This window comes from Pan paniscus, chromosome 1 (assembly GCF_029289425.2).
Source record: "Pan paniscus chromosome 1, NHGRI_mPanPan1-v2.0_pri, whole genome shotgun sequence".
Classification (NCBI taxonomy): Eukaryota; Metazoa; Chordata; class Mammalia; order Primates; family Hominidae; genus Pan; species Pan paniscus.
Genome location: NC_073249.2, coordinates 150962880 through 150987443, shown reverse-complemented (window position 1 = coordinate 150987443; position 24564 = coordinate 150962880). Strand labels below are relative to the sequence as shown.

Genomic DNA, 24564 nt, shown 5'->3' with positions numbered 1-24564 from the left:
TTGTTATGTCTCCTTTTTCATTTCTGATTTTATTTGGTTCTTCTCTCTTTTTAGTTGGTCTAGCTAAAGATTTGTTTGTCTTTTGTATTTATTTTGGTTTCAACTTCATTTATTTCTGCTTTGATCTCTATTATTTCTTTTCTTCTACCAATTTTAGGTTTGGCTTGTTGTTTTTGCTTTCCTAGCTTTGAGAAGTACCACGTTAGGTTGTTGTTGTTGTTTTTTTTAAAATGTTTCTACTTTTTTGTTGTAGGTGTTTATTGCTGTAAATGTTTCTCTTAGCAATATGTTGCTGTATGTCATAGATTTTAGTATGTCGTGTATTTTTTTCAAGAATTTTTAAATTTTTCTTTTTAATATCGTTATTGACCCATTGATTGTTCAGGGGCATGTTGTTTATTTTCCATGTATTTATATATATAGTTTCCAAAAGTTCATTCTGTTATTGATTTCTAGTTTTATTCCATTGTGGAATAAAATATATTTCATAGGATTTTGACATTTTTGAATTTATTGACACTTGTTTTGTGGCCTAATGTATTGTTTATCCTGGAGAATGTTTCATGTGATGATGAGAAGAATTTGTATTCTGCAGCAGTTGGATGAAATGTTCTGCAAATGTCAGTGAGGTCCAGGCAGTTTAGAGTGTAGTTTAACTTCAGTGTTTAATTGTTGATTTTCTGTTTGGATGATCTGGCCATTACTGAGAATGGAATGTTGAAGACCCCTACTAGTATTGTATTGCAGTCTATATTTCTCTTTATATCTATGAATTTTTGCTTTACATATTTGGATGGTCCACTGTTGGGTGAATATATATTTATAATTGTTATGTCCTCTTGCTGAATTGACCCCTTTATTATTATAGAATAACATTCTTTGTCTCTTTTTACAGTCTTTGACTTGAAGTCTATCTTATCTGATATAAACATAGCTACTCCTGCTCTTTTTTGGTTTTTATTTATCTGGAATATCTTCTTCCATCCCTTTACTTTTAGTCTAGTATGACTTTGTAGGTGAAGTGAGTTTCTAGTTAGCATCATACAGTTAGATCTTATTTTATTATTTTTATTTTTTTTGAGGCAGACTTTTGCTCTGTCACCCAGGCTGGAGTACAGTGGCTTGATCTCAGTTCACTGCAACCTCCACCTCCCAGGTTCAAGCGATTCTTCTGCCTCAGCCTTCCAAGTAGCTGGGATTACAGGCACCCGCCTGTACACCCAGCTAATTTTTGTATTTCTAATAGAGACAGGGTTTCATCATGTTGTCCATGCTGGTCTTGAACTCCTGTTTTTTTAAGTCTTGTTTTTTTAATCCATTTAGACACTCTTATGTCTTTTAATTGGAGAATTTAGGACATTTACATTCCATACTGTTACTGATAAAGACTTACTGCTACCATTTTGTTACTTGTTATCTGGTTGTTTTGTAAGTGCTCTCTTTCTTCCTTTTTGATTAAGTAATTTTTTCTGGTAGTATGTTTTAATTCATTGCTTTATATTTTTAATATATATAATATATATACAATATAATATATATTATATATACAATATTATATATATTATATATTATATATACAATATTATATATATTATATAATGTATATACAATATTATATATAATATATTATATATACAATATTATATATTATATATACAATATTATATATATTATATATAATATATTATATAAATTTAAATATATATATTTTAATTTATGATTATCATGAGGCTTATAAAATATTTTATAGCTATAACACTTTATTTTAAACAGATAACTACTTAGTTTTGACCATAGAGAGAAGAAAGTAACAAACAATGAAAAAACTGAAACACTCCGTACTTTAACTTCATTCCCCTGACATTTTGATTTTTTCTTGTCTCAATTTACACCTTCTTATATTGTCTATTTCTTTAAAGGTGTCTGTAGTTACTATTTTCATAAACGTGTCTTTTTTTTTTTCTTTTTTTTTTGAGATTGAGTCTGACTCTCTTGCCCAGGCTGCAGTGCAGTGGTGCAATCTCGGCTCACTGCAAGCTCCGCCTCCCGGGTTCGCACCATTCTCCTGCCTCAGCCTCCTGAGTAGCTGGGACTACAGGCGCCCACCACCACGCCCAGCTAATAAATGTGTCTTATAGTCTTTATGTTAGAGATATGAGTAGATTACACATCACATTTATAGTATTAGAGTATTCTGAATTTATATACTTACATTTAAACTTCAAGTTTGTTTCTTTCTTTGTCTTTTGCATGTTAGCATTCTTTCTTTCAGATTTAAGAGCTCCCTTTAACATTTCTTATAATATGGGTCTAGTAATGATGCATTTCCTCAGCTTTTGTTTGTCTGGAAAAGACTTTTTCTCTCCTTCATGTTTGAAGGAAAGTTTTGCTAGGTATAGTATTCTCAGTTTGCAGTTTTTTTCCCTTCAGCACTTTGAATCTGTTATTCCACTCCCTCCTGATCTATATGGTTTTTGTTGAGAAGTCTGTTGCCAGATGAATTGGAGCTGCTTTATATGTTATTTGCTTCTTTTCTCTTGCTGCTTTTAGGATTCTCTTTGTCCTTGACCTTTGAGAGTTTGATTATTATATCATTTGGCTTGTCTTATTTGGGATGAATATATTTGGTGTTCTGTGACCTCTTGTACCTAGATATTAACATATTTCTCTAGGTTTAGTAGGTTTTCCATTTTATTCCTTTAAATAGGCATTCTACTCTTTGCTCTTTCTCAATTCTCTCTTGAACACCAGTGAATCTTAGATTTGCTCTTCCACGGTGTATCTCTCTCTCTCTCTCTCTCTCTCTCTCTCTCTCTCTATATATATATATATATATATATCTTTCAGGCTCTCTTTATTCCTTTCATTCTGTTTTTTTCCCCTCTGACTATATCTTGGCTTACTGCAACCTCCGCTTCTTGGATTCAAGTATTTCTTGTGCCTCAGCTACCCAAGTAGCTGGAATTACAGGCATGTGCCACTGTGCCTGTCTAATTTTTTTAGTGAGATGGGGTTTCACCATGTTGGCCAGGCTGGTCTCTAACTCCTAGGCTGAAGTGATCTGCCTGCCTCAGTCTCCCAGAGTGCTGGTATTATAGGCATGAGCCACCGTGCCTGGCTAATCTCACTGATTCTTTCTTCTGCTTGATCTATTTCTTTTTTGGAGAGCCTCTGTAGTTTTTTTTAAGTTCAACAAATGTATTTCTCAGTTCCAGGGTTTCAAATCTGTTTGCCATTTGATTTTTTAAAACTTTCATCTGTTTTTTTTTTTTTTTTTTTTTTGAGACAGAGTCTGGCTCTGTCACCCAGGCTGGAGTGCAGTGGTGTGATCTCAGCTCACTGCAACCTCTGCCTCCTGGGTTCAAGCAATTCTGCTGCCTCAGCCTCCTGTGTAGCTGGGATTACAGGTGTGCACCATCATGCCTGGCTAATTTTTGTATTTTTAGTAGAAATGGAGTTTCACTGTGTTGGCCATGCTGGTCTCAAACTCCTGACCTCAAATGATCTGCCCACCTTGGCCTTCCAAAGTATTGGGATTACAGGCGTGAGCCAATGTGCCCGGCCAAACTTTAATCTCTTTATTAAATTTCTCTGATAAATTTATCAGTTGCTTTTTCTGTGCTGTTTTGGAGTTCATGAATTTTCTTAAAACTGCTATTTTGAATTCTTGATCTTAGAGCTCACGTATCACCATCTCACCACGATGTTGATCACCAGCTCCTTGCCTTTGTTCATTTGGGGAGGTCGTAGTTTCCTGTTCGCTCTTGTTCCTTGTGGATATATATCTTATGTTTTTGCAATGAAGGATCAGTTTATCTTCAGTGTCTCGCTTGTTGGACTTTCTAGGTTGTATGTTTGCTTAGAAGTTCTTTGCAATTGTCTGTGATTCCCCTTAATCCTAGATTGCTGCCTCATTTTCAGCACTAGATGGCACCTTAAGCCCAGAATTTCCTCAGCTCTGGCAAATGTTTGCAGTACTGCACATCTCAGATGGTAGGGTTCTTAGAGGGGATACCTCAGCTGTGTGGAAAGGCTGGCTAGGAGTTTATACCCAGATGACCTGTGGCATCTGCTTCCTCTAGCATGGTGCTGCTGTACAACCACACTGATTTGGTGTCTCCTTCGACTGAAATGAAGAGTAGTTTTACAGGCTGGAGTTTCTAATTCCACTCCCCTCTTTGTCTCTAGCTGCCCTCAGGCGGTTTTCTCCCTCCAGGCACTAGTGGTGCTTCCTGTGGGTTTAGGCAGGAATGATTTTTCTGCAAGGGAACCCAGGATGGTGGGGAAGCTGGCTATCACTTTTTCCAGAGTAGAACAAATGAGATTGGGAGGAATTTTCTGTGCATGATGCCTGGCAGATTGGGGCACGGACATTGCAGATAGAGAACTTTCTTTCTTTTTATAGTCTGCTCAGAGTTTTTCACTTCTCTGTCTCCCAACTATCATTTCAGCCTCAGATTTGGCTTCTAAAATGTTGCTGGTGTTAATCTGTGCTCCGGATATTTGCTTTTGGTTCTCTGTGGGGAGAGCAAAGGCAGACTGCTTCTACTCTGCCATTTTGTTGATATCCAGAATTGTATTTTTTTTTTTTAAGTATATACTTTAAGTTCTGGGATACACGTGCAGAACGTGCAGGTTTATTACATAGGTTTACATGTGCCATGGTGGTTTGCTGCACCCATCAACCCGTCATCTAGGTTTTAAGTCCCGCATGCATTAGATATTTGTCCTAATGCTATCCCTCCCTTTGCCTCCCACCCCCTCCCCCCGCTGACAGGCCATGGTATGTGATGAGAATTGTATTTTTTTCTTTTTATTTATTATTTAGCTTCTTTTACAATAACTCTTTTGAAACAGTTTCACTCTTCCTGTACTCTCAATCACTTCACTTTCTACAGATAATCTGCCTCCTACTTTTTAACAAATTTGAGGTCATCTTGATGAGTTCTTGAACCTCCCCTCCTTCAAAATTTTGTTTTGAATATTTCTGTTTTTCTTCCATCTCTCTTCCATCTTATCTCAGAGGAAGAGACTGACTTTCAGACAGAAGGTTAACTATTCTACCATTTAAAAAAACTCCACTAAGTTATTATTACTTCTCAGTTCCCTTTATTCTCTTTTGCATCTTTAATATTTTCGTCACAGGCTTTTCCTTTTTCTAAGAGTATGCTTAGATTTCTCCCCTAAAATTCTGCCTGTTTACTCTACTTTTCAAACTATTATTTCATTTTCTTTTTACTGCAAACTTATCAGAAGTAACCTATGCTTGCTTCTTTCATTTCTCATGTTTAAACTGAGTCTTATTGTCATCACTCTCCCCAAAGTTTTCTCTTAAATACCAACTAATTATAAAATCCTTTGTCCTTCTTTTCACTTCTGATCTTCCATGATCTCTCTATGGCACTTGACACTACCCTTGTTTTCTCTTTTCTTAATTCTGCCCTCTCTTGGCTATGTGGAATTATTCTCTCCTGGATATTTTCATTCTCCTACCTGTTTGATTATTTCTTCTGTCCCTTCTTCACTAGTACTTTTTCTTTTCTTTTTTTTTCTTTTTTTTGAAACAAGGTCTCACTATGTTGCCCAGCCTGGTTTTTAACAAATTCCTGGGCTCAAGCATTCCACCCGCCTCTTCCTCCCAAAGTGCTGGGATTACAGGCATGAACCACCGCACCCAGCCATCATCATTATTTTTTCTTATTCCACTTACTAAATATAAAAGTTTCTAAGATTTTTGCCCTTGTTTCTTTTCTTTCTAAAATCTGCACTTGGTGATCTCATCTTTTCTCACAGCGTCCATCATCATTTCTGTTCAACTCTGAATCTATATATTTTTCTCCATATTTCTCCTACATATCTTAATCTATGTTTAAAAGCCAAAGTTAAATTTATCATCTTCTAAAAAAAATCTCTTATCTCTTCACCTTTAAGTCTCCCAGTGACTCACCAAAGTCATATATGGATCATTCCTCTTAATCACCTGTCATTAGGACTATGCAGTAAGTTCTCTCTCTCTGTCAATCTATTTATATACACTTCTACCAGATTGTCTCCTAATGCATAGTTTTTATTATGTAGTTTGCCTACTCAGAAACTTTTAATGATTTATTACAAAGTAAAGTTGAACTCCTTTGTCTAGTGTAAAAAGTCCTCTGTAATTCTCAAAATATATTTTAGAATTACCTGCATTAGAATTGCCTGAGATACAGGGTACCATACTAGATTGTCAAGGATCTCCTGTGGCTCAGGGATTTGCTTTCTTAACCAGTCTTTACGTGATTGTAAAGCTTATTGGCTTCTGCTTCATGATTTTCCTTTGTTTTCTACACCACCCTTACATAATATCACTCGGTTTCACGTAATCTACATTTCTGCAATTTCAATCTTGTAAATTAAATTACTTGTCATTACTACATTGAATTACTTGCCATTTCATCATATTGACCTGATTGTGTACCATGCTTTCAAATGTACCTGCTCTAACTGTTTCCTCTGTGGAATACCCCCTCTTCTAGGCTCTTTTATCTATCAGGATTAATTTCAATACTCCATCCTATTCAAGCTTTTCTTGGCCTGAGCTGGAAGTGATTTTCCCTTCCTCTGAGTATTTTATGGCTGTTTTATGGGACTTTTCTTAATTATTATAATCAGTTGCTTACAACAAGCCTTTTGTTTTTTTAACCATTAAGACTGTAAGCTCCTTGAGTTCTGTTATCATGTGAGGTTTACATTTTTGTATCCCCCATAGATATATAAACGTAAGCTTAGAGGCCTGGAACATAGATGATAGTAGATATTCAATAACTTTTTAAAAATAATAGACTAATTGGTATTTGATCTGTGTACCAAATAGATAGATGGGTGAATATATGGTAATCTTATTCTACCTCATAAAATCTTACTCATTTTTCCTATAGTGAAAAGTAAAAAAAAATCTGGAGTTGCTTGCTATTATGAGTTGAAGGGATTATATTTCAGGGAAACTCACTAAGACTTTCCATAAAAAGTTAAGATTAAAAATGCTGATTTCTCTATCTAGTTCAGGCAAAGAGGTGAAATAAGAATTTTCTAGGTATATTTGCAGTCCTGAAGTTCTATTCAAGACCAAGCATCTAAAGGACTTCTACATTCCTGTTATACATATTATTTCTTGGGTATCCCAAAGTTTAGTTTATTAAAAATTAAGGCATGATTTTAAATAGCTATTCATATTATTTATTTTTAAAATGTAATTTACCCCTCAGGCAGTATTTTCTCTTAGGCTCCAGCAGTTTCTATATATGTACTCTCTTTAGGGGCAAGCAATTTTCTGATGACCCATTCTGTGTACCAGTTTATCTGTTGGGGAATTAAAGTAGGAGAGAGCAGAGTAGTACTCTTTGGCATCATTTAAAAGTATATTACCACATAGCAATGAACAATGCTGTTTTCCCATACCTTTTTAATGGGAAAGTGTTTGTAGAGTCTATCTCTGGTGGATTTTCTATTACTTTTCGGTATTATGTTGAGAAATCTGACCTATTTAGCATAATTTTTTTCATTGAAAAGTGATTTCAAGAACATAAGATCTGTGATAAAGTAGCAAATACTCAGAATAAATTATGTTCTTTCAAATACAATATTTCTTTTATTTCTTCTTGTATATTCTTTCCTTGTTGGAGGAAACTGATTTATTCAAAGGAATTAGTTAACCCTTGAGTTCCATATGTCTATGGAAGGAGATAGAATATTGCCAACATGTGGTTTAAATAAAAATTATAGTATTTGTGTGTATATATATATATATATATATATTTTTTTTTTTCAATGACAGCAAAACCAAAGGAGTACCCCTGAGATGGAAAGACAGAGAGCTGTGTACCATCTAGCCACTAGGCTTGTTCAAACTGCTCGAAACTCTCAATTGGATCCAGACAGTTTACGAATATATTTAAGTAACCTCAAGAAGAAGTACAAAGAAGATTTTCCCAGGACTGAACAAGTTCCAGAAAAGACTGAAGAATAATCACAATTCTAATGTAATAATATATCTTAATTCAAGGAACCTAGAATTTATTTTTCTCCTTAGAGATAAGGAAAATAACATTTGCCAAATTTCATATTTTAATTGAAAATTACATTATATTAACATCACAATTGTCATCTATATATTCTATATGAAAAATATTTATTATAACTTAACAAATGAGAACTACTTGAAGGAATGGTTTTTATGTTAGGAGAAAATGCAATACACCACTTTTTTCTCACAAAAATTCACATTATTAAGACCTAAGTTCATTTATACTTACAAGTTATGGTTTAAAATATTATTGTAAATACCCTAGTTTAATAAACACCTTTCTTTTTAGGTCTGGAAACTTTTTTGAGCTTTTCTTTTACATTCTATTCTGAAGTAATAATGCCCTATAACTCAACAATTTATTAATCAGTACCCCCACTTCCAACACTGGAGGGTTCTGAAGTTCATCAGAGTAATTTTGGAATCACGCTGCTAAGTGAGTAATCTCAGCATAAAGGCCTAACATAGACAAGTTATTCTTTTCTTGGGCAACTAAGTGTCTGGAATTCAAGCTATACATTTGAAACATTTATTTAGTAAGCTACAGTATTCATAATAATTTGACCCCCCAATATTATTCACAGACCACTTAGGGCCATATTTTATTCTATAACATTTAATATTAATGTTTGTTGACTTTATTAAACACTCAGCATTCTAAGTAAATATTAGTAGCCAAGTATATTGAAAAAGTTATAATTTAAATGACACACATTATTTTGGAAAAGTAAATATAAATTATTTTTTGTTTTACATTCAATTCAAAATATATTAAATGTCTTGTTAGATTACTTATATTCCTTATTGTCATGTTTTAGAAAAAATATCACAATATTTATATTTGACTATTAGCTATGTTTTAATTCACAGCCTCTGAAATGAATTCTATTTTGTGTGGTCATTTCTTTTTCTTTATATTTTTTCTTTTTGAGACAGAGTCTCGCTCTTGTTCCCCAGACTGGAGTGCAATGGCGTGATATCGACTCCCTGCAACCTCTACTTCCCAGCTTCAAGCGATTCTACTGCCTTAGCCTCCTGAGTCGCTGGGACTACAAGCGCCCACCACCACGCCTGGCTAATTTTTGTATTTTTGGTAGAGACGGGGTTTCATAATGTTGGCCAGGCTAGTCTCGAACTCCTGACCTCAGGTGATCCACCTGCCTCGGCCTCCCAAAGTGCTGGGATTACAGATGTGAGCCACTGTGCCTGGCCTTATGTGGTCATTTCTAAAGGCAGTTAGGTAATTTAGGCTTGTGGCAAATTTCAAGAAGACACTGAGGAGGAAAAGGGCATGGCAGATTGTTTGGGGTGGCAGGAAAAAGAGAGAGGAAGGCAATAAAAGGTAGAAAGGGAGTAGGCAGTGGGGAAAAAAACAGGCAAGCAGAGACGAGTGCAACATATCAAATATGCTGAATATCATTTCCTCAAATACATTAACTTCTTTTTAGATGTAACCTCAATGTTAGATTCCACCCGACTTTTAAGAAATTTTTCATCAATTAAAGCTTTTGATGCAAAAACCGCAGCCAAATGATTAATGTCTTTTATTTTAGAATTGAGATACTGATATAAAAACAGGTTTATATCTTCTTAAAATTAAATTACTTTTTCTTATACCATTTTGTGTGTAGCAGAAACATACAAAAAACCAAATCAAATAAAGATATAATTATTATGTCATGGTACTACAGAATGAAGGTGAATACTAGGGAGATAATCCATTTCTTAATTTTAAGATCTATTTGCTCTACTCTTTTGTTCCTCTTTGCCTTTGCCTTTTTCTAATATTATAGATCATTATCTCATAATCCAGTCTTTCAAGGTAAATGCCCATAATGTGTTAGCAAACTCCTTTAATTTCCACCACAAAGCCATTATTTTAGCCTGTTCCACCTTTCTCCTCACAGAATAAAATCCTACATAAGATAGTCTTTTTCAAGTTTAGGGGTAAAATATGGGGGGGTGGGGATGGAGAAGAAACACAGCTTATTCTCATGCCTAGGAAGTAATGCATTTATTTTTACATTTACATTCAATAAAATTAATTTTTTTGGTGTACAGTCCTATGAATTTTAGTACATTTATGGATTCACATAACCACCAGCAAAATCAGGATAGAGAACCCTCCCATCATTCCAGAAGACTTCCTTAGTGCTGTTCCTTTGTAGTCAAATCTTTCCCTGACCCTTAACTTTAACCCAGCAATCACAGGCCTGTTTTCTTTCCCTATAGTTTTATTTTTTCCCAGAATGTCCAACAAATGGAATCCATATAGCATGTAACCTTTTGAGACTGGCTTCTTTTGCATAATGCTTTTGAAATTTATACATGTTGCTGTGCCTTTTTATTGCTGACAAGTATTTCATTGTTTATATGTGCCAGAGTTTGTTGTCCTTTCATTCATTGAGGGACATTTGGGTTTTTAGTTCTTAACGATTATGAATAAAGCTACCATAAACCTTCCTATACAGGGTTTTTTGGGAGCATAAGTTTTCATTTATCTAGATTAAATAGGAGTAAAATAGCTGTGTCATATGTTAAGTGTATGTTTTATTTCATAAGAAGCTGCCAGACTTTTCCAGAGTGACTATATCACATTTCATTCTCATCAGCTATGTGTGAGTTCCAGTTGCTCCTCATGTTCACTAGTACTTAGTATTGTCAGCTTTCTTTTCTTTTTTCAGTTGAGCCATTTTAATAGGTGTGCAGTGAGTAATGCTTTTTAAACAAATTTTAAAGCTATTCTGATAATTTTTTTAACCAGAAGTGATGTTTTATTTCTTTTTTCTATTTTTAACTGCTTTTAGCCTCTCTGATAGCACATTTTAAAATCTGTTCCTTCAAGCAAAAGTTTTAGAGTAAGTATTACTTTTAGAAAGCTATAAAACAAATCTAATTCAGTAAATATTTTCTATGGACCAGGCAACATATTAGGTGTTAGAGGTACAAGAGATAGGGCATTTGACTTGAGAACCTTGGGTGTAATAAAGAGAAAAAAGCACATATATTAGGATTGGAGCATCATGTGATAAGTGCCATAATAGAGGAATGTTTAAGGCAATGGAACCAAGCGTATGTAACCTTTGTCGGTCAAAGGGAATTTAGAGGATAAAATATATTGGGTTTTAAGGAAGGAAAAGGCATTTTAGATAGATCAGCATATGTGTAAGTAAAGATATGTGAAACAGTAAGCAGCTTAGTTTAACTAGAGGATACAGTGCATATGAGAGAGTGAAGCTAGGTGCTTTCTATCAGTTTCTCCTATAAACCACTGTAGAGTTTTAAGGCATGTTTGCCCTTGGGGGATTGGCAAGGGATGGTGGTAGTAGTAATGGTGGTATAACATAATTAGATTTGCATCTTAATAAGATCATCTGGGTGTTAGCATGAATGATTTTGAAATGGGCAGTTGAAACCAGAGTCAAGGAGACCAAATAGTTTAAGAGACTATTTTAGTAGAGTTGATGAGGGTTAAAGGTAGAAATGATGGGAACAGGACAGATGCGTGTGGGAGGAGAGAAGAGTTGAGTGGGCAGAGTGGCTGATGAGGGAGAGAAGACATTGATTTGAAAGATATCATGTCTTTTGAGGGAATATAGTTGGAGCTGGAGGTCATTATCCTCAGCAAATTCATGCAGGAACAGAAAACCAAACACCGCATGTTCTCACTTACAGTGGGAGCTAAATGATGAGAACACATGGACACATGGAGGGGAACAACACACACCAGGGCCTGGCAGAGGGTGGAGATGGAACAGGGAGAGCATCAGGAAGAACAGCTAATGGATGCTGGTCTTAATACCTAGGTGATGGGATGACCTGTGCAGCAAACCACCATGGCACACATTTACCTGTGTAACAAACCTGCACATCTTGGACATGTACCCCTGAACTTAAAAAAAAAAGACAAAAAATGTTTTAAATGTGAAAACAACAAAAAAGATATGTTCGAGTGCTAACCCTCAGTACCTCAGAATGTGATGTTGTTTGGAAATAAGATTACTGCAAATGAAATCAGATAAGATATGACAGCTGTCTTTATAAGACCACATAAAGACAGAGGGGAACACCATATGAAGACAAAGGATTGAAGTAGTGCAGCTACAAGCCAAGGAAGGGAAACCACCAGAAGCTAGAATAAGGTAAGGAAGAATTCTTGTAAAAGCTTCAAAGAGAGGAGGGCCCTGGTGACACCTTGATTTTGGACTCATAGGATTCACAACTGTGAGATGAGAAAGTACGCAGTGTGTGGCACTTTGTTATGGCAACTCTAGGAAACTAATACAGAAGGGAAGAGTTCAGTAAGATTCTGGGTGGTGATGGATTTATCATGTTGAGAAATATGGAAGTAATCAGAATTCCAGTAGGAAGAAGTTCCTGAAACTTAGATGCTGCTTATTTCCCACCCTTTAGAATAAGTATGAGCCACAGTCAATAAAAGTGAAGACTAGACCAAATTTGTTAATCTTTCTTAGAGTTGAAGACATATGAAGAGAATGATGGAAGAAAAGGATGAAAATTAGAGAATAAATGTCAAAAGATTTGCGGAGGTATTTGGCCAGACAAATCACTTCATCTGGATCACCAATCTAGCGTTTCTTTATGTGCTACACTAAAGGTAGCTTTTAGGCTTTCTTTATATTAACTTATTTTTAACCAAAATATATAACTATTTACATGTTTCTAGTAAAGGAAATATTCATATGAATAGCCTGTCTATAATATATACTTCTATATTTATGAGCTTAAAATATGCTGAGTTATAATTAAACATTTCAATAAAGTGTATAAGTAAGCATTTCTATAATTCAATCCTATAATGTATTTTTACTTCACCTAAATGAAAGTAGAGGGAAAGAAAAAGCAAGTAATCTGGTTGTATTGCTCCATGTCTTTGCTACTTTACTATTTACATTCTGTTCTTTAGACACTGTAATAATAATATTCACACAGTTTATGTTAGTACAGAACCAGAGTGAACACTCTTTCTATAAATTGTCACACTTTGATAGTACTCAGACTGTGAGTGGACAGTGGAAACTGCTACTGTCTGCCATAATTTACTAAGACAGGCCCTAAAATATATAGTGATAAGGTGGGAACAGGTGCTCATTGTCAAAAACTGTGAAGAGTCTGACATTTTTACCCTAATTGCAAGCAAGCAGTTTAGCCTGCCATAGCTTCATGCTTACTGTCAGAAGACAAGAGACTCCTGGGTTAGAAACAAAGGACTTTATTACTAATGGCATTAGCAAGTAGCATAAGATTCATGCTTGTGTCGATTCCACTTAGATCCACCCTCCAAGATATGGAGTGGTCCAAGTAGATGTGGTCACAGTAGATTTGTGTCACAGCTGAGGAGCTCTGAGCTTGGGAAATTCCAATCTTTTATAATGAGTTTCAAGCAAACTTGCTCAACCTTTGCCTGAGAAAGACATTGCTTTTTTATACTAGACAATAAACAAACCTGCTCTCTGCTCCAAAGGAAGACACTATCTCTATCTCCCAAACTGCTCGCTATACAAACATTCTTGAAAAGCTAGCCCATAATAAATGGAAATTAGTGCCTCTGCTCCTGATAGGAAAAACACGAGAGAGATCCATAGAGAACTGTCTTCCAAGTCTCATGTTTGCATATAGTTATAGAGAAAAAAGTCTAGTACTTAGAAAATAGCCAAAAAATTGTCTGAGAAAACTCTACTTTTTAAGATAAGTTTCGTTGTGATGAAAGAACATGCAGATTGAACTGATATTTTCATTTTGATGTAATTTGGATGAAAATAGTTCATTTCACTTTGTGTAAAATGCATATAATTTATTCCATTGTATAGAAGGTAATGGGCAGAGTCATGTATTGATTAAAGTGATCCAATTAAGATGTTGTGTGAAAATATATTTTCTAAATGAATGTTTAATGCAATAAAAACTTACATGAAGTGAATTTTTATTAACTTCTAAGCCATACATTGGTAAGCATTGTTAAGGAACTTAGGACATTGACGTATGTTAGATTTCTAAATTCAGATAGTTTTGTAGACGAGCAGGAATTAGAAGTGAAAATATTCCATCTGGGAGCATATTGTTGGTTAATAGTTGATTCCTGATGGTTAGTCTGCAAAGATGTAATAGTTCACATGGATCTTTGTATCTTGTTGAAGGAATATAATCAAACCAATTTGAAATAATTGGATGTCTTCCTAAACTCAGCTGTGTCTGAAGAAAAGCAAAATATTTTACTTTTGTAATGTTTTGTAATTTGGATTAGTCCAAATTATTAAAACTTATTTTTAATTTAAATTTAGAAAATAGACCATAAATTTATAAAACCCTTATAACTTTTTTCCAAAGCATTTTTACTTGAGGCAAGTATTTTATTCCCATTTTTTCCCACAGGGATAAACTTAAAATAATCTATATGTCTAAGGACACAAGGCAACAGTTTTTTTATTATTATTATAGTTTAAGTTTTAGGGTACATGTGCACAATGTGCAGGTTAGTTACATATGTATACATGTGCCATGCTGGTGTGCTGCACCCATTAACTCGTCATTTAGCATTAGGGATATCTCCTAAAGCTATCCCTCCCCCCTCCCCCTACCCCACAACAGTACCCAGAGTGTGATGTTCCCCTTCCTGTGTCCATGTGTTCTCATTGTTCAGTTCCCACCTATGAGTGACAATATGTGGTGTTTGGTTTTTTGTTCTTGTGATAGTTTACTGAGAATGATGATTTCCAATTTCATCCATGTCCCTACAAAGGACATGAACTCATCATTTTTTATGGCTGCATAGTATTCCATGGTGTATATGTGCCACATTTTCTTAATCCAGTCTATCATTGTTGGACATTTGGGTTGGTTCCAAGTCTTTGCTATTGTGAATAGTGCTGCAATAAACATACGTGTGCATGTGTCTTTATAGCAGCATGATTTATAGTCCTTTGGGTATATACCCAGTAATGGGATGGCTGGGTCAAATGGTATTTCTAGTTCTAGATCCTAACAAGTTTTTAATTTTAGTTGGATTGTACTTTTATTTTATCAACTTCTTCCTGAAGAGTAGTAACGGTCAACTTAGCCATATAGAATTATCTGGGAGACTGTAAAAAATACCAGTGCTCAGGCCCTACTCCACAAATTCTGATTCAACTGGTCTGGGGTTGGACACAGACAACCTAAGTCCTAAAAGTTTCCCAGGTGATATCAACCATTGTAGAGTAAAGCTTCATACACAAGAAGGCCTGACACAGGCCTGTCCAAATGAAAAGATGTCTTTTAAAGGTCTAGAAAGGCATCTTTTAAAATATTTAATCTTACGGATCAAATGTTAATAGATTGACTTAGGAGGAAAAAACATTGCTGTATTACAGAAATATTCTCCACTAAAACATATACTCCACAGGCTACATGATACTATTGTTTATCTATTACATGTATAATGCATTCATTATTCAATTATTTAACTATTAAAGAGTATATGCTTAGCATTGTGATAGGTGCTTGGGATAATTTGCTAGGGTAGGTAAAATAGACACATCCTCTGTGCTTACAAGACTCACGGTGTAGAGGTAGAAATAGCTAAACATATATTTACAATAAAATATATGTGCTGCGATAGGGAAAACTACTGGGAAGTGTGGAAATGCAGAACAGAGGTATTTAAAGTGTTCTTTAAGCAGTTTTAATGCTATTCTTTATCTTCCTGCTCAATGCTATTTTACTTTATTAAACTGCAATTGATTGGAACCCAGCTATAAATTTTTGCCACTTAGGCAGATGATTTTGGTCAACTAACTCACTCTGTCCTAGTGCTTTTCTTTTCTTTTTTTTTTTGGAGACGGAGTCCCGCTCTTTCGCCCAGGCCGGAGTGCAGTGGTGCGATCTCTGCTCACTGCAAGCTCCGCCTCCTGGGTTCATGCCATTCTCCTGCCTCAGCCTCCCGAGTAGCTGGGACTACAGGCGCCCGCCACCATGCCCAGCTAAATTTTTGTATTTTTAGTAGAGACGGGGTTTCACTTTGTTAGCCAGGATGGTCTCGATCTCCTGACCTCGTGATCCGCCCGCCTCGGCCTCCCAAAGTGTTGGGATTACAGGCGTGAGCCACTGCGCCCGGCCTGTCCTAGTGCTTTTCTACTAGTGTTGTATCTCAGGAATAGCATTCATGGAACTGGTTGAGAATTGATATGTTCTGTAACAATTATGCAGAATTAATACTGGACCAAGGACAAGCAAGTTTCTGAAAATGCAAAAAAAATTTTTTGTTTTAAAAATGGGTTGCCAAAATAATTTGATAAATTTGCTTTGCTTACAGTTGGCTCAGACATTCATATTCACTGCTGAGGCATTGAAGAAAAAAAACCAGTAGAGTTATATCTCTTATGAGTTTATTTCTGAAGTCACACCCTTAAAGATTAGGGGAACTACTGGATTCCTTGTTAATTTGATTGGTTTAAATTTATAGGGGTAGCTTTCTCTCTATTAAATGGACTTCTTTCTTGCTACTAATGGGCATGATTCAATTTGATGATGACACTTGCAGTTCATTTTGACAGGGTACACTATATGCTGTTAATTGTTTTCTCTAAATTTGATTTATTCCAGAAACTTTATAAAGAAGGTCTCCACATTTCTGAGGGATAGATATTTTCACTTGAACAAATATTTTAAGCCTTTATTTATATTTTTATAATGCTTGACGTTGCTTTGAGAACTTGAATGGAAAAAATCTGTTTTTTGACATATGATTGTATTTGTGGGGAGAAATGTAACCCTTATTTTGAAATATTCTGTTGGAAAGGAAGTCTGTTAAATTTTTTGATTTTGTTTTTAAAGGACAGAGACATCTTAAACAGTTTTAAAAATATAATTAGGATATAATATATATCTACTTAATACTAAAATGAACTATACATATAACTTAAAATTCTTTCATATTTCTAAAAACATAAGAAGTAAAGGACTGTTTGAGATTTTCCCTATTATTTTTATTAATAGGCATATACTCAATGATCTGTCACTGGACATATTCTATAAATTAAAAATTAACTGTATTCTTTGCTTTACAGTTGAATCTTAAGATTCACTAATATTTGAGCCCATTTTTTTTAAAGTAGTTTTCTTACCTTTATTTCCTTGACTGAAATGACAGAAAGCACTCTGGAACATAGTACCAAACATGTTTTGGCATCTTCATGGATGTCAGCCAATTCACGATCAACCATTACTCTTACTCTCGAAGGGTAGAGTACTATTGTTAAGACAATGTTGATAGGGTTTTTTTCTCTTTCTAAGATTCCATATTGCAGTAGTATTTTGAAGATATTAGACTGTCTTGTCTGAGCTACATAAAAGAGAGGTGTGATGCCACTTAATGGGCTTGGACAGTATACTGGTGTGAAAGTTCTGTGAATTAAACAAAACAAAAACTCATTGGATATAGAATTAAGAAATGTGACAAACACTTTATCTTGCTAGTAATGGGAAAATAATAGTTTAAATGTTAAATGTCTTAAATGTAACTTTATCTTTATATGTTTCTTTTTTTTTTTTTTTTTTTTTGAGATGGAGTTTCCCTCTTGTTGCTCAGGCTGGAGTGCAATGGCACGATCTCTGCTCACTGCAACCTCTGCCTCCTGGGTTCAAGTGATTCTCCTGCCTCAGCCTCCCGAGTAGCTGGGATTACAGGCATGTGCCACCACACCTGGCTAATTTTGTATTTTTAGTAGAGAAGGGGTTTCTCCATGTTGGTCAGTCTAGTCTCAAACTCCCAACCTCAGGTGATCTACCTGCCTCAGCCTCCTAGAGTGCTGGGATTACAGGCGTGAGCCACTGCACCCAGCCTATATATTTCTTAAAAGGAGTTTTCCACTCTATGAATCTAGACTAAACTGAAGGTTAAAAGAAAACTCCTACCAAACACTTAAACCCCATTTACGTTGTAAAAATAAACAAAACCAATTTATAATATATGTAAATTGTTTACTTTTAGTCATAGCAATTCTAGTTGAGAAATCTATACTGCTTAGGACAGTATTACAAAACTGATGTAGCTCTGGAAAAAATAAAATGGAAAAGGAGGACAGAACTTTTTGATTTAACTTTATTAATAGAAAGAATTATGTGATCATTTGCATATCTTTTTGTTTTTGTTCTTCTTGATCATGTACCAGACATGAACTTGAATTGAGTTTGGAAATTAGGAAAGGAATAAATACAACTATCTTAATTCTATGTTTTTCACTTTAATAAAATTAGAGTTGGTTGGGCTTAGGAAATGTAAATTATAGTGAGAACCATATCAGGTCCTTCAAGGGCAGAATTTTTCTTCTTGAGTAAAATTTTGAAATCTAGGGAAATCTTGTTTTCCCTAGAGTGTCACATGATGGCTAGACTTAAAAATTTCTCTTCCCTTATGACAGAAATGAAAACTTTATTTTTTTAAATGGTATATACTTCTTGCAGTTGTTTCATTTAATAGACTTTTATGCTGTTATTTTGGTCAGAGTAAATATTGTTGTGGTGTCCTTGACCACAGGAGATTTTCTATTAGCAAGCCATAATTTTGCCAGGTAATATGGTTTTTAGGCTAATGAAAGAGAAATTTTATTAATGATTTTTGTCTGTGGAATTCTCTTGACTGTCCTAATAAAATACTGCAGGACAGCACACAAAGTATAAATACTGGTTTTAGGCAACTACTCAGAGCAAGGAAAGTCTTATGCAAAAAGGGGAACTTTAAGACTGCATATATAGTACTTAGGTAAAATGGGAGGCAGCATGGTATAAACAATAGAGACAAGTGTTCTAGGTTCTAAGTTTTAGATCTTTGAATTGGCTGTGTGATTTTGAGCAAGTTGGCCTCTTTACATCTGTTTCCACAAGCATTTATGTACTCATCTGCTTATTCCTTCATTACCTAATTTATTTAACACTTGCTTGCCTAGAGTGTACTGAGAAGTAGATACACAGAGATAAAAGATATAGTTCTTGACTATTATAATCTAGTAAGGAAAACACAAGAAATTGCATAAATACAATACAAGGTGATAATCACAATGATAGAAGCATGCTCAGGGTACTATAGAAGCACTGAGGAGGGGTACTTAACTCTATCTGAAATAGTCATTTCCTATAGGTTATCCAGAAACTACGATTTGAAAGATTAGTAGATGTTTTCCAATAAAAAGATTCGAAAGAATGTTTTAGGCACAAGCATAAACCAGCATTGGAGGATTGCTATAGCAGAACTAGCTATAGAAGATAAATGTTTTATAATAGATGAGCTTTTTTCAAACTATTTTTGAAGAATCTGACAAAACTAAGAAAAAAGAGTTTTTCTGGTTGATGTCCCAGAGCCCTTACCCCCTACTGGATCTTTGTTCAGGTCTCCAAAAAGTATAGTTGGAAAGTCACTGGACCAACTAGTTTATCTGCAAAGCTTCACCAAACTCTGACATGCCAGGATTTTGTAATTTAAAAAATAGTGAATTGTAGTGCAAAGTAGCATTTTAGAAATCAAGATGTAGTTTTTTGTCATAACTCTGTCACTGGCACTATACATACATATATGTATATATATACACACACATACACATATAGAAAGAGAAAGGATATATATGTATGTATATACATATGAATATGGATATGTATTATTTCCTGTATCTCTCATGGAATCATCTCCAGACCAATAATGTCCTGGGCATATTATCTTTTTTACAAATACTTCCAACGCATGGAGAACTTCTAAACTACATTTCTTTCTACATTACCTATCATTGGTATGCAGTTTCCCAAACCACCACTGCATCCAGGTCTTTCACATTTCTTTACTTTGTATATGTTCTTCTCCCCTGCCTTTTTTTTTCAATTCTGCAATAAGTCTAACTCATCTTTATGAGACCTTATCTAATAAACTGTTTTGTGAAGTCTTCTTTGATTACCCTGATATATCTCATACTCCTCAGGGCACTTTGTACCTACCTACATTAAATTTGTATCTTTTGGAAAACTTATTTAACACCTCTAAACTTTCATTTTCTCTTCTTCAAAATAAATAGATAAGCAAAACAATCTACCAAAGTGGAAGCCTCTAAAAGATAGTAATTTCATCTTAGTTCACTACTGCATATTTAAGTGCCTAGAACAATGTTTGGCCCATATTACGCACTCAAATATTTGTTAATTGAACTTTTTTTACTGAAAATTTTGACTATATATATGTCATAGTAAAAAATTCCCTGAGTTTATCCTGTAGCTTTCAGGCCTAACAAGATTTTTGTTGATGTGTAATCACTTAAACTTTTCAAAGGCAGTTTAACGTATTCATCTTGCTTGTTCTTAAGAAAATATTTGACTTAAGAACCTTATAAGTATGGGAATTCTGGAGACTCAGGGGGCAAAATATACCATAAGTGGTCATTATTAAGATTTAGAGATATTAGTTGATTCTAAGATATTAAGATTGACATTACCTTTAGAAGATAATGAATACTGAAAAATGTTGAAAACATGACTAAAACCCAAATAGGTTTAAAATGAGATTTAAAAGTCTAATCTGTACCCAAATGACATATGATTAATCCTCATGTTTAAAGAGTATGTTACTGTAAACCAGAATTTGCTTAATCTGTACTGACAGTTAATTATAGCAGTACTTATATGGATGAAGTGCAGCAAGCAAAGCAAGAATTAGTTTTTAAATGTGAGGTTAATGAACTGAACTCTTGGTATCTGAAAACCTGTCATAATGCTTATGAAATGGGGCATAATATTTCCATACAGACATGCAGAGAATGATTCAGTTTTTTAGCTATAATTATTTCTAATTTTTTTCCCTTCTCATTCTCCTTCAATTTCTAGCTGAAAAATTTGATAGATGCTTCTCCAGAATAATTTTACATGTGTGATATTTCACACAGTTGACTTTCTTAAAACTATGTTTTCCTTTTACTCAGTTGGGCTAGTCTCTCCAAGTTACCCATTCATCTCTTTGGCTATTTCTCCTCAACTGTCTTTCACTGGCTCCTCTTCCTCTGCCCTCAACATCTAAGTAAGTATGCATGGCCTTTAGACCAATTTTATTTGGCTATTCCCAGGCAATTTCATTTATGACCATAACTTCAATTCCTGTCCATTTATTTATTTCAACAAATACTGAATGCATACTATATGCCAGGAACTGTTTTAGGTGCTTGGGATATATCAGGAAACAAAATAAAGATCCCTACTATCTTGCTTATATTATAGTGAACGATTAACAACAATGTAGGATGAACACAGTAAACAAGCAAATTTTATGTTAGCAGGTGAGTGCTTGGAAAAAAGAATAAGCAGAGCACAATAAGAAGTATGGATATGCTGTGGGCTGGTACGGTCAGGGCATTTTTAAATATTAAATAAGATGATGGAAGAGTACATTATTGAAAGATGACATTTGAACAAAGACCAGAAGGAGGTGCGGAAGTTAACCATTTGGATATTTCAGGGCCCTATGGCGGGAGACTGTGCCTGGAGTGATGAAGGAAGAATAACGGAACCAGCGCGGCTGAAAAGAGGACAGAGGTAATGGGATGCCACATTATTTAGAGCCTTATGGATCACTGTAAGAACTTCACCTTTTACTCTAAACCAAAAGGACAAGCCATTGGAGGTTTTGAGTAGAAGAGTAGTGTGATCTGCCCTTTGTTGAGAATTTGTTATAGAAGGAAGGAAATCACTTAGCTTGGAACATAGTAGTGGAGACAGCCAGATGCTGTACATTATTTGCAGGTAGAACCAACAGATCCCAATATAGATGTGAGATGTAAGAGAAACATTAAGGATGGCACTGTTTATCTAGCCACGTATTGCACATCTCTACCTCGATATCCATTAGGAAGTGCAAACTCATATGTCTAAAACGGATTTTATAGGTTTTTTAAAATATTTTATCTCGATAAGCTTGTGGTATGACCATTTTGGTGGGCTGAATAATGGCCCCTCAGTATGGCAAATAGGATTTTGCAGATATGATTAAGATCTTGAGGTGGGAAATTAACTAGGTGTGCCCAGTGTAATTGCAAGAGTCCTTATAAGTGCAGAGAATGTTGGAAGCAGAGTCAATGAATAAGATATGATGATATTACAGTGCTAGCTTTGAAGATGAAGAGGCTATCAGCCAAGGAATGTAGATGGCCTCTGAAAGCTGGCAAAGGCAAGAAAACAGATTCTTCCCTAGAGCCTCCATAAGGCACTGGACCTACTAACAATTTGATTTAGCTCTATAAGGCTCATTTTGGACTTTTGAACTCCAGAACTATAAGAACTAAACTATAAATTTGTGTTGTTTTAAGCCACTAAGTTTGTGGTAATTTGTTGCAGCAGCAACAGGAAACTAATACAACTTTCAACCACTCTCAAAATTTAGAAATCTGAAGATTAACTCTTTCTTCTCTTAGATCCTCCAATTCTGATCACTTACCGTGTCTTGTAATTCTGTCTAAAAATCTCTCTCCTTTCTCCCACTGCTACTGTTTTAGTTTAAGTTCTCATAATTTGCCTGGACAGTTGTAGTATCAAAGGGTGACCAGAGGTTGGGAGGGATGTTGGTAGAGGAGAATTAGTTCTCCCCTCAAAACTATTATAAATACACATGTAAACTAAGTACATATACTGTGCATGCTATGCAAATTCAGCCTCAGGGACCTTCTCTAACCACCCCCCTTTAAAAAAATTAGATCACTTTCCCCCCAACTCTTCCCACATAGAACATTGTACTTGGAGTGCTTGAGTAGTCTACTAACTGGTTTCCCTGCCCTAGCTGCAGCCTGTTTTCCCAAAATCCAATCTTCAAATGGGGCTGATAAATCTTTTTAATTGTACAAGTTGATTGACCTTCACTGGCCAGGCATTACCCATGGTGTAAATTTCATGTTCCTCACTCTGGCCTACAAAGTCCTTCATTCTTTCAATTCCAGTCTTCATTTCTCTTACTGCATGATTCCTATCTCACTCTCTAGCTATTACTAAACTGCTTGTAGTCATTGGATACAACAATGTTGTTTGTATCTCCCTTAGTTTCAGTAATCCTCCTTCTATCTAGATTACATGTCTTCAAGGGAAAGAAAGAAGAAACTCTTTGTTATCTTTTAAAAATCAGTTTAAGACATCACCTATTCTATTGAGCCTTCTCAGATACCTACTCCTCCCTAATGGTGTTAACAATTTCCTTCTCTGCTCTCTCTACCTGTGCATGCTTCTATTTTTGTACCTAGAGTGTGGCTATAATTGCTGTTTAAATTTATGCCTCACTTACTAGTATATGAGCTCTCTAAAATCAGGAAATGTGTCTACTTTGTTTTTGTATCCCCAATAAATAACATAGTGTCTGGCACTTAAAAAATGCTTAATATTTATTATTGTTATTTGAATGGAATGACATCTCTCTTTAGCCACCTATAATCTGTCACACTGTGGCATTTAGATGTTTTTTGCAGATTTGTGGTGAAAATGAACAAACTTAAGTTTCTTCCCCTCGTTAATTCTATCTCCTCTCCTTCAGGGAGATATAATAGGGAAATTATCAAATTAGAGTCTAAACAAGGGAGGATGACCAAAGAATGATGTTGTCGAAGTAAAGAACAACAGATAATAGGAAATTTGGGGTATTCATTATGAGGACGTAATAGATGTGTTCAAATACTTGAGAAGTTTTCTTGTAGAAAAGAGAGTTAGCAGACTGATCTTTATAGCTACTTGGGCAGGGTTGGAGAAATGCAAGACTTCAGTGCAGTACAGGAAAGAAGAATCAAATAAAGCTGCTTCAAAATTCACTTACTCATTCAACAAAATCTTGATTGAGCAGTTGCTATGTATCTGACATAGTTCTACACACTCTATCCGTGAGGATAGATAGTGAGCAAACCAATGAAAAAGGAACAACAGTAAATAAACAGGTCAGTGATCAGCAGGTGCAGAGAATTAAAGTAAAATACTGTAATGACTGAGTGGCTTCTTTAGATTGTGTGAGTAGGAAAGGCCTCTTTGAGAAGATGATATTTATACTGTGACCTAGCTGATGAGGAGGAAGGTCCAATTGAATAAATTTTCAGGCAGAGGGAACAGTATTATGAGGCCTTATGGCAGGAATGAACTTGAAGATGTTCAAGAAACAGAAAGGTCTTTGTGGCTGGAATATAGTGTTCAAAAGGGAGAGTAATACAAGATGGGGTTTGGGAGAAATACAGAGGGACCTTTCATGTAGGGTTTTTATTTTTTTATTTTTATTTTTTTTTTATTTTTATTTTTTTTGAGACGGAGTCTCGCTCTGTCGCCCAGGTTGGAGTGCAGTGGCGCGACCTCAGCTCATTGCAAGCTCTGCCTTCCGGGTTCACGCCATTCTCCTGCCTCAGCCTCCCGAGTAGCTGGGACTACAGGCGCCCGCCACTGCGCCCAGCTAATTTTTTTTTTTTTGTATTTTTAGTAGAGACAGGGTTTCACCGTGGTCTCGATCTCCTGACCTCGTG

General features: G+C 35.2%; 2 protein-coding genes across 7 annotated transcripts in view; one reads left to right on the top strand and one right to left on the bottom strand.

Moving 5' to 3' along the window:
- The window catches only part of MSH4 (mutS homolog 4), a 121590-nt gene extending 108984 nt beyond the window's left edge, over nucleotides 1-12606 (top strand). For all 4 annotated transcript variants that reach the window (XM_055117145.2, XM_003830571.5, XM_055117143.2 and 1 more), the window contains one exon: nucleotides 7814-12606. In XM_055117145.2, the coding sequence (XP_054973120.1) occupies nucleotides 7814-7836 (23 nt within the window). In that variant the 3' untranslated portion in view covers nucleotides 7837-12606. The remainder of the gene's footprint in view (nucleotides 1-7813) is intronic.
- Nucleotides 12607-13282: 676 nt separating this feature from the next.
- ASB17 (ankyrin repeat and SOCS box containing 17) overlaps nucleotides 13283-24564 on the bottom strand; it is a 30327-nt gene continuing 19045 nt past the window's right edge. The window contains exons 2-3 of one of the 3 annotated variants that reach the window (XM_034967834.3): nucleotides 17185-17464; nucleotides 13283-14275 (exon numbers count right to left, since the gene is read on the bottom strand). In XM_034967834.3, the coding sequence (XP_034823725.1) occupies nucleotides 14069-14275; nucleotides 17185-17464 (487 nt within the window). In that variant the 3' untranslated portion in view covers nucleotides 13283-14068. The remainder of the gene's footprint in view (nucleotides 14276-17184; nucleotides 17465-24564) is intronic. The other 2 variants (XM_055117134.1, XM_008956026.4) reach the window with 2 other exon arrangements.